This window comes from Erinaceus europaeus, chromosome 1 (assembly GCF_950295315.1).
Source record: "Erinaceus europaeus chromosome 1, mEriEur2.1, whole genome shotgun sequence".
NCBI classification, from domain to species: Eukaryota; Metazoa; Chordata; class Mammalia; order Eulipotyphla; family Erinaceidae; genus Erinaceus; species Erinaceus europaeus.
The window spans coordinates 91,124,229-91,133,862 of record NC_080162.1 but is presented as its reverse complement, the minus strand read 5'-3'; the positions used below and the strand labels follow the sequence as shown (position 1 = coordinate 91,133,862).

Genomic DNA, 9,634 nt, shown 5'->3' with positions numbered 1-9,634 from the left:
TGGGGATGGGGACACAGACCTTTGGTGATGGAAATGGTGAGGGGGAGACTATATCGTAAAACATTATTCAATAAAGCTAAGAAAGAGGAGGAGGAGGCAGAAAAGAAGAAGAAAGAGAAGAAGTAGAAGAAAGAAATGAAGAAAGAAAGGAAGGAAGGAAGGAAGGAAGGAAAAAAGAAAGAAAGAAAGAAAGAAAGAAAGAAAGAAAGAAAGAAAGAAAGAAAGTCAGTCCAGGCTATGAGCCAGACCAGTCCCTCCAGCAATATGACCTTGAGCCAGTCATCCCACTGTTCTAACCCTCAGAAGAAAAATAATGATGGGGGCTGTCTGGAGGATAGTGAAACCTCTAGTTTGAGTTAGAAGTAGGAGATAGAGAAGGAGAGAGAGAGAGAAAGAGAAAGAACAACACCTGCAGCACTGCTTCACTACATATAAAGCTTCCCTTGTGTAGGTGGGAGCCAGGGGTTTGAACCTGGGTCCTTGTGCATGGTGACATGTGTTCAACTATGTGTACCACCACCTAGCCCCACCTCTAGTGTGTATTTTGTTTTGTTTTTTGTTTTTAGGCATCCTTGAAGTATATCAGTTGCTTAGCACAGTGCCTGACACGTAGTAGGGGCTCCTTCCACATGCATCTCTTTTCCTCCTCTCTCTCTACCTCCCTGTCATTCACCTTTTGTCAGGTGCTGATGCTATATCTCCAAATACCTAGACAAGCAAGATACCAGCCCTCACCACTGGAAGCTCAGACCCTAAAAAGTGATGGGCCTATAACTCAAGTGAGGTCATGGGTGGCAGCTTGGAAGCTGGTTAGAAATGCAATTCGGAGGCCCTGCCCCAAACCTATTGAGTCAGTATCAACATTTAAACAAGATCCTTGAATAATCTACATGCACGTTAAAGCTTGAGATGGGCTAGCTGCAGTGGCCCTACAAGCTGAACATGATAATGATGGCTTGATGTTCTCCAGAGATCCATCTGCAAGGGAAAAGAGTGGGAGGGGCTGTAAAGCTCTCAGGAAGGGGTGGCATTTGATCTGAGCCTTGTGGGTGTGAGCAGATCTGCAGTAGGGAGAGAAACGGGCAGGGTGCTCAAAATAGGAGCTGGGAGAGGCTGATATGGCCCTTGTGAAGGCAATAGGGAGCCACAGAAGAGTTGTAGGTGTGCTTGGGAGGGGGGTTGCAGATTTATGGCTGAGGTTGGTGTTTCTGGTTTCAGAGGGGTATATAGGTAGATGACATAACTGAAGCAGGGGGGATTGTGGAGGGCTGGGCAAACCCTCTAGGTCAGTACTGGCCCAAGACTGGGGTGTAATATGGTTTCCCCAGATCAGTGTCTTTACTGAAGAGTAGAGGACAGACGTGCTGAGGGACAGGCCTCCAGGGGGACTCCAACAGGGAGGCTGAGAGAATTGTCTGCCTCAACTTCCAGCCTGCCTTCCTTCTACCTCCCCAGATCCATTCAGACTCAGATGAGGGTGACGGGGCCATCAAGTACACCATCTCAGGCGAGGGCGCAGGGACCATCTTCTTGATCGATGAGCTGACGGGTGACATCCATGCCATGGAGCGGTTGGACCGGGAGCAGAAGACCTTCTACACACTGAGGGCTCAGGCTCGAGACCGTGCCACCAACCGCCTGCTGGAGCCTGAGTCTGAGTTCATCATCAAGGTGCAGGACATCAATGACAGTGAACCCCGATTCTTGCACGGCCCATACATTGGCAGTGTGGCTGAGCTGTCACCCACAGGTGGGCTACAGGCTGGAGGGGGTGGGGTGGGGGGCTAGGGTGGAGAGAAAGGGGACCTACCAGGATTTGTATGGAGATGGTCTCCCTGCTGAGATGGGGGAGAGGGAAGAGGGGACTGGGCAGAGCATGGTGGGGGTGGGACAGGAGGTGTTGTCCCAGGACAGAGGATACAATGGGCATCATCCTGGAGACACTCACAGCTGCACCTGGACAAAACCACATACAAGAGGACAAGCCCCCCACAGACATGTACCTGCAGGTGGAGACAGTGACAAACTAGATGTGGCTAAGCACCCATAGGCTGTCACAGCCCCAGTTAGCTGTCCATCTGGACACAGCCCCACTCCACACACAGCCACACATATGTAGGCACAGCTGAACACAGACACACCAGTAACCAGAACAAAGCAGACAGCTGAAACAAGGCTCAGCCACACACCGAGACTACACACCAGCAAACCTCCCTCACACAGGTGGAGTTTATGTACACACAAGGTCACCTGCATAGACATCACCAGGCTGGAGCCAAGCCCTATCAGTACAGCCCTAGACAGACATGGATGCAGGCAGAGATAACAGCATCCAGATAGCTTCATTCCCTGCTCGCAGGAAGCTTCAATACACCAAGACCCAGCCACCTGGGGAAACATCAAGGAGACAACTGAGCCCCCTAACACAGATCTGGTTGCATATGCCCAGCTAAGGCTCAAGCACCAGGGGCACTATACATACACAGATTCACACACCAGAAAGGGAACACATGCCTAGAAACATACATCTACAAGAAGGCCTCAAGCATGCTCAGAAACACACTTGATGGCAGCAGGGTGCTGAAGCTGCGGGTCAAGCCTCACTTGCTATGGGGCCTAGAGGCAGTTGTCTAGCCATCAAGGTCCTACCTAGCCAGGGGTTCCTGGTGGAAGCTGGAGTCACATGAGATGGAACATTGCTAGAAGCTGCCCTTTCCTTCCCCACTGTGTTCACCCAAGACATCTGCAAGCCAGGCTGGAAAGGAAATAGTGGCCTAGACTATGGTCCTAGACTATGTTTTCATCACTGATATGCTCAGAGTCTCTGAATCTTCCAGTTCTGCTGTTGCCTATTGAAGGGCAGGGGTGTTTGAGTCCCCTAGGAAGGACTGAGTTAATCCCAGCTTCCCCAGAATGGGCCACATCTGACAGAGTATTGGGTAGTGAATGGACTTTCAGGAATGGAAGAGAAGAAAATGGACTACAGAAAATTGTGGGGTGATCTGGGAGGTGGTGCAGTGGATAAAGTGTTGGACTCTCAAGCGTGAGGTCTTAAGTTCAATACCCAGCAGCACATGTGCCAGAGTGATATCTGGTTCTTTCTCTCTCTCCTCCTATCCCACTCATACATAAATAAATAGATAAATAAATAAATGAAAAGAAAAAAAAAGATAGTAGTGGGAACCCGAGAATGGGAAAACAGGCTGCAACAAGGACTGATGCATATACTCACATGGGTGTGTGCGTGTTAGTCTCGTGTGCATATTCATTCACATACATATTCGTGCATATTCGTTCACATATTCGTTCACATAGTCTGGTGTGCATATTTGTTCCATGTCCATGATTAACTGAGCATCACTTTGTGGCTTCTGCATGCATGTGACATGCTGTGCACCTATCTGAGTGCATTCATTTGTTCTTTTTATATGTGCTGAGGACTGACTACGCACTGGGCACTCGGCACACCACAATGAAAAGGCAGATGGGCTGGTGGCATAGCCAGTAGAGTGCACACATTGCTATGTGCAGGGACCTGGGTTCAAGCTCCCAGTCTCCACCTGCAGGGAGTATCCTTCATGAGTGGTGAAACAACACTGCAGATGTCTCTTTTCCTCCCCCCCATATATGTATATAATTTATTGGATAGTGATAGAGAGAAATCAAGAGGGAAGGAGGAAGGTAGAGAGGGACGGAAACAGAGAAACACCTACCACACCACTTCAGTGATTATGAAACGTTCCCCCTATAGGCAGGGGCTGGGATTTGAAGCTGTATGTGCTTAACCAGGTGCAACACTACCCAGTCTCATCTCTTACTCCCTCTATATCTCCTCCTTCTCTCTCAATTTCTCTGTCTCTATCAAGAAAGGAAGGGAGGGAGGAAAGAAGGAAGAAGGAAATAAGGAGGGTGGAATGAAGAAAGGTAGAAGGAAAGAAGGAAGGAAGGAAGGAAAGAAGGAAGGAAGGAAGGGGGAAGGAGGGAGAGAGGAAGGAACAAAGAAAATGACACACACACGCACACACACACACACACACACGAAGGAACAAAGAAAAATCACACACACACACACACACACACACACACACACACACCGGAACCAAGCCACAGTGATAGCCTTGGTGGCAGTAAAAAAATAATTTTTAATAGGGAAAAAAGAAAAGAAAAGAAAAGGCAGATAAGCCTCCATCCTGGTGTGGAAGGATAGATGATTGAGTGAGAAAAAGAAAGTAAAAGACTTCTCAGAGGAGATGACTTTGGGGGTGGGACCTAGAGGAAACAGAGGAATTTCCCCTGAGGGAAAAACATTCCGAGTGGAAGGAACAGTATGACAAATGGAGAGGCAATCAGATCATGCAGCCATGCAGACCAGAGTAGAGGGCCTTGCTGAGAAGAGTAACTTGACCTGGCTTCATTTTAAACAGGCTCCATGAAGACTGCGAGGTGGGTTGGGAGTGGGGACAGTATGAGATTGCCCTTTGAGGAGGCTACTGCACACTCTTTAGTCAGAGATTGTTGTGGATGGGAACAAGGTGGTATGAGTGAGACTGTGGAAAAGAAGTTATCTTTTAGATATGTTTTGAAAAGTAGAGCTGAAAGCATTTGGAGCTAATGGAATGGCTCTGTAGTGTAAGAGGAAGAAAATTCAGGGATGCCTATTGAGATTTTCGACCCAGGCGGAAGGTAGCTAGCATAATGGTTATGCAAACAGACTCTCATGCCTGAGGCTCCAAAGTCCCAGGTTCAATCCCCCACACCACCATAAGCCAGAGTTGAACAGTGCTCTGGTTAAAAAAAAGAAGAAGAAAAGAAAAGAGATTTTTGACCCAAGCAACTAAATAGGTGGAATATCCATTTACTGAGATGGGAGAAAGAGGAAAAGGAGAAGATTTGGAGGGTGTCAGGAATTTGGTTTTAGACATGCTGGCCTAGAAGTACAGGTAACAGGTTGTTAAGAGTGCCAAGTGGTTAGCTCCAAAAAGGCAGCTCAATATCCAGGTTCAGGGCTGGGGTGACAGCATAATAGTTATGCAAAGAGATTTTCATGTCTGAGGCTTCCAAGTCCCAGGTTCAATCCCTAGCACCACCATAAGCCAAAGTAGAGCAGTGCTTTGGTATATTCTCTATCTATCTATCTATCTATCTATCTATCTATCTATCTATCTATCTCTATCTCTGTGTGTCTCATTAAAATAAATGAGAATATTAAAATATATTTCAATATAGAGGTTCAGCAGAAATATCTGAGCTGGACAGATAAAATCAGAAGTTTTCATAGAGCAAAGCACAAGGACCGGTTCAAGGATTCCACTTCAAGCCCCTGGCTCCCCACCTGCAGGGAGATCACTTCACAAGTAGTGAAGCAGGTCTATAGGTGTTTTTCTCTCCCCCTCTGTGTTTTCCCTTCCTCTCTCAATTTCTCTCTGTCTTATTCAACAACAATAGCAGCAATGACAACAACAGTAATAGCAACAATGGAAAAAATTGATGCTGACAGGAGCAGTGGATTCATAGTGCAAGCACCAAAACCCAGCAATAAACCTGGAGGGGGGGGGGGAACAGAAGCTTTTTTCAGTAGCAAAGACTACAGAATGTCAGGGCCCAATGAGTGCTTAGAAATCAAATGTGGGGGCCAGGTGGGGGCACACTTGATTAAGTGCACACACTGGGTTTAAGGCCCTGGTCCCCACCTGCAGGAGGAAAGCTTTATGAATGGTGTAGCAGGGCTGCAAATGTCTCTCTGTCTCTTTCCCTCTCTGCCTCCTCTTCCCTCTCTTCTCAACTTCTCTCTGTATCTAATAAATAAATGCATAAATACAAATTTTTTTTTAAAAATCAAATGTGCAAATGGGGACACTGAGGCTTAGAGAGGAAGTGATAAGTTTTAGGTCACCCAGCAAATCAAATATAGCTCAAGATTCTGCCTTCCCAGATTCAGAAATCCCTTACTCCTTGATTCAAGCCTAGCTTCAAGAACATATAGTCCTGGGATGGGATATATATATATATATATATATATATATATATATATATATATATATATATATATATATATATATATATGATAAAAGCAAATAAAATATTGTTTATTTTTTTAAATATTTATTTATTCCCTTTTGTTGCCCTTTGTTTTATTCTTGTAGTTATTACTGTTGTTGATGATGTCATCATTGTTGGATAGGACAGAGAGAAATGGAGAGAGGAGGGGAAGACAGAGAGGGGGAGAGAAAGACACCTGCAGACCTGCTTCACCATCTGTGAAGTGACTCCTCTGCAGGTGGGGAGCCGGGGGTTCAAACCGGGATCCTTCAGCCAGTCCTTGCATTTTGCGGCACCTGCACTTAGCCCACTGCGCTACCGCCTGACTCCCATAAAATATGTTTTAAGGAGGCTGGAAGATGGTGCACCCAGTAGAGATTACATGTTATAGTGCACAAGGACCCATGTTTAAGTCCCCATATTCCACCTGGAGGGGGAAGCTTTGTGAGTAGTGAAGCAGTGCTGCAGGTATCTCTCTCCCCCTTTCTCTACCTCCTACTTCCCTTTAGATTTCTCTATCTTTCTTTTTTTTCTTTTGTCTCTAGGGCTATTGCTGCAGCTCAGTGCCAGCACTATAAATCCACTGCTCCTGGAGGTCATTTTTTTTCCATTTTTTATTGGATAGGACAGAGAGAAATTGAGAGAGGAAGGGAAGATAGAGAAGGGGAGAGAAAAATCAACACATGTGGATCTGCTTCACTGCTTGTGAAATAACCCCCTTGAAGCTGGGGAGCCAGAGGCTCAAGCCGGGATCCTTGTGCAGGTCCTTGTGCTTCGTACTATTAGCACTTAACCCAGTGCACTACCACCCCACCCCCACCCCTACCCCCACTTTCTCTGTTTCTACCCAATAAACAAAGCATAAAAAATATAATATGGTTAAAAAAAGATTATATGGCACTGTCCCTGTCCCCACAATGGATACATGTCACATGGAAAAGGCCAGAAAGATGTTAAGATAGGAGGTTGGAGAAGGAAACAGAAGCTATACCTCAAGGATTTGAGACCAGCACATAGTCTCAGCTTGATGAGCAAGGAAGTATTGTGGGCAGACATGCATGTTAGAAAGCTTCCTTTGCTGCAATATGGTGAAACTATACCAGAAGGAATCCCATACTCACCATGTCCACCAAGGTGGATTGTCCATAAGTGGAAGGCCATTTAAACGGATGGCATCACCGTAAATTCAGAGAGAAACAGATGTACCCACAGCCAGAGAGTTACTAAACTGGAGTGACAAGGGCCCTTGTATCAAAAAGGGGGAGCAGGGGAACTACCATGCTGGTTATGCAAAAGGCATTCATATCTGAGATTATGAAGTCCTGGCTTCAGTCTCTAGTACCCATCATAATCCAGAGTTGAGCAGTACTTTCTCCAGTAAGGAAAAAAGAAAAGAAAGAAATAGAGGAAGGAAGGGAGAAAGAGAAAGAAAAAGAAACGATGAAACCAAGACCAAGAGAAAGGCAAGGATTCATTCAAGGTCACTAAGAGAGTGGAAGACAAAACCAGCCTCAGCTTCATAAGCACTGACCCCAGGACTCCCCTCCCTTCTTCTCCACCGGCTCCATGGACCCATACATTCCACTCAGGAAAAATGTGTCAAGTTGGGAGACTGGGCTTGGCCAAGCTGGGGAGCCCAGAAGGTGGGAGAGGAAGCAAGCAGAAATTAAATTAGTTAATTTCATTTGAGCAACTTTTTGAAGGGGAAGAAAATCTGACACTGGATTCTCGCGGAGACTCCAGGCAGCTTTGAAAATCAGTCACAATTACTGAGTCTCCAGATCTAGGCTGAAGGGGGTGGGGCAGACAAGCAGCACCAGGGTTTGGGGATCAGAGGTAGCAGGGACGTAGTTTGGGACATGAAAGGCAGCAGCGCTCACAAATTAAACTACTCATAGCTTAAAAGGGAAGGAAGTGTGCCGGGGGCCTCCAATGAGCCACGCTTCTGAAGAGGGATGCAACTGCCAAGCTGAGCCTAATGCAGTGAAACAGGTCCCAGCACTGACAGTCAGCAGTCCTGCCCCACTACCACCACCTTGGGCAGGTCCCCACCCTCCTCTAAGCCCCAAGATCCCTTCTGAACATTGAGGAAGCTCATTCATGCACCAGATGTGTATTTATTGATTGCATAGTATGTGCTCGAGACATTAGGAAACCTACCTACAGAGCAGGGAGAGAGATAGAATAAGCACTCTAATAGAAAATATGCCCTGTGGTATAGGTGCCATGAAGAATACGACAAGTGGGAGTTACACTGGGCAGGGGAAAGGATGTTTTTGTTAGATAAAGGGATCAGAGAAGGTTTTTTAAAAAAATTATTTATTTATTTTTTACCAGAGCACTGTTCACCTATGGTTTATGGTGGTGCAAGGGATTGAGCCTAGGACTTTGGAACCTCAGGCATAAGAGTCTGCTTGCATAACCATTATGCTAACTACCCCAGCCCCAGGGAAGGTCTTTACTTAATATAAGAAGACATTTAACAAAAATCTGCAAGAATCAAGGGAATGGATGAAGGAGCTATATGAAATAGTGGTTTCCAAACTTAATTGTTTATTAGAATTACCTGAAGGGTATATTCTAACACAGCTGCCCTCCCCACCCCACCCCCACCCCCACCCCAGGGTTTCTGATTCAGAGGCCTGGGTGTAGGGATGGGGTGTGGGTGTGGGGTGTGGGTGTGGGGTGTGGGTGTGGGACAGGGGATAAGGCAGGGAGAAACAGCCTAATGGTTATGCAAATAAACTTTCCTGCCTGAGACTCCAAAGCCCAGATTCAGTCCCTTGTAACCACAGCTGAGCAGTGCTCTAGTAAAAGAAAGAAAGAAAGAAAGAAAGAAAGAAAGAAAGAAAGAAAGAAAGAAAGAAAGAAAGAAAGAAAGAAAGAAAGAAAGAAAGAAAGAAATTGAGAGAGAGAGAGAGAGGGAGGGAGGGAGGGAGGGAGGGAGGAAGGAAGGAAGGAAGGAAGGAAGGAAGAAAGAAAGAAAGAAAGAAAGAAAGAAAGAAAGAAAGAAAGAAAGAAAGAAAGAAAGAAAAGGAAATGTTTGCATTCCTAACAAATTCCCAGGTGACACTAAGGCTGCAAACCCTTTGAGAACCACTAAGCTGAAGAAAGACTGTTCCAGGCAGTGGGAGCAGCACATGGAGAAATTCTAAGGCACAGTATGTTTGTGTTGTGTTTGGGGGAAAGCAAGGTTAGTGCAAGTTAAGAGGTTAAGAGAGGATTGAGTTAGGGGGGCCATGTCCAGTAATCCGAAGAGGCACTAGAACCCAGGTCAGACAGAACTTTGTAGCCATTGGACAGTTTTTATGTGAGATAGGGAGCCTAAGAGTGATGTGATCTAACTCAAGTTTTATAGGAATGACTTGTTGGCCACCATGTTGGAAATAGAGTGTGGGGGCCTAAATTGGAAGGAGGGAAACCCATGAGGAGGCAACTGCAAAAGTGCAGGTAAGAGGTGATGGTGGTTTGGTTTAGTGTAGGTGGTGTGACAATGTGGGATTCTGGATGTACACTGAACATAGATCCTATAGAAGGATGAGGGATTGAATGTGGGGACAGAGAGAAAAAAGAGAAAAGGATCAAGGATGGTGCT

General features: G+C 46.1%; 1 protein-coding gene across 2 annotated transcripts in view; it reads left to right on the top strand.

The window, feature by feature from the left end:
- Positions 1 to 9,634, top strand: part of CDH22 (cadherin 22) — a 164,764-nt gene that overhangs the window by 82,215 nt on the left and 72,915 nt on the right. For both annotated transcript variants that reach the window (XM_060190931.1, XM_007533075.3), the window contains exon 3: positions 1,456 to 1,750. In XM_060190931.1, the coding sequence (XP_060046914.1) occupies positions 1,456 to 1,750 (295 nt within the window). The remainder of the gene's footprint in view (positions 1 to 1,455; positions 1,751 to 9,634) is intronic.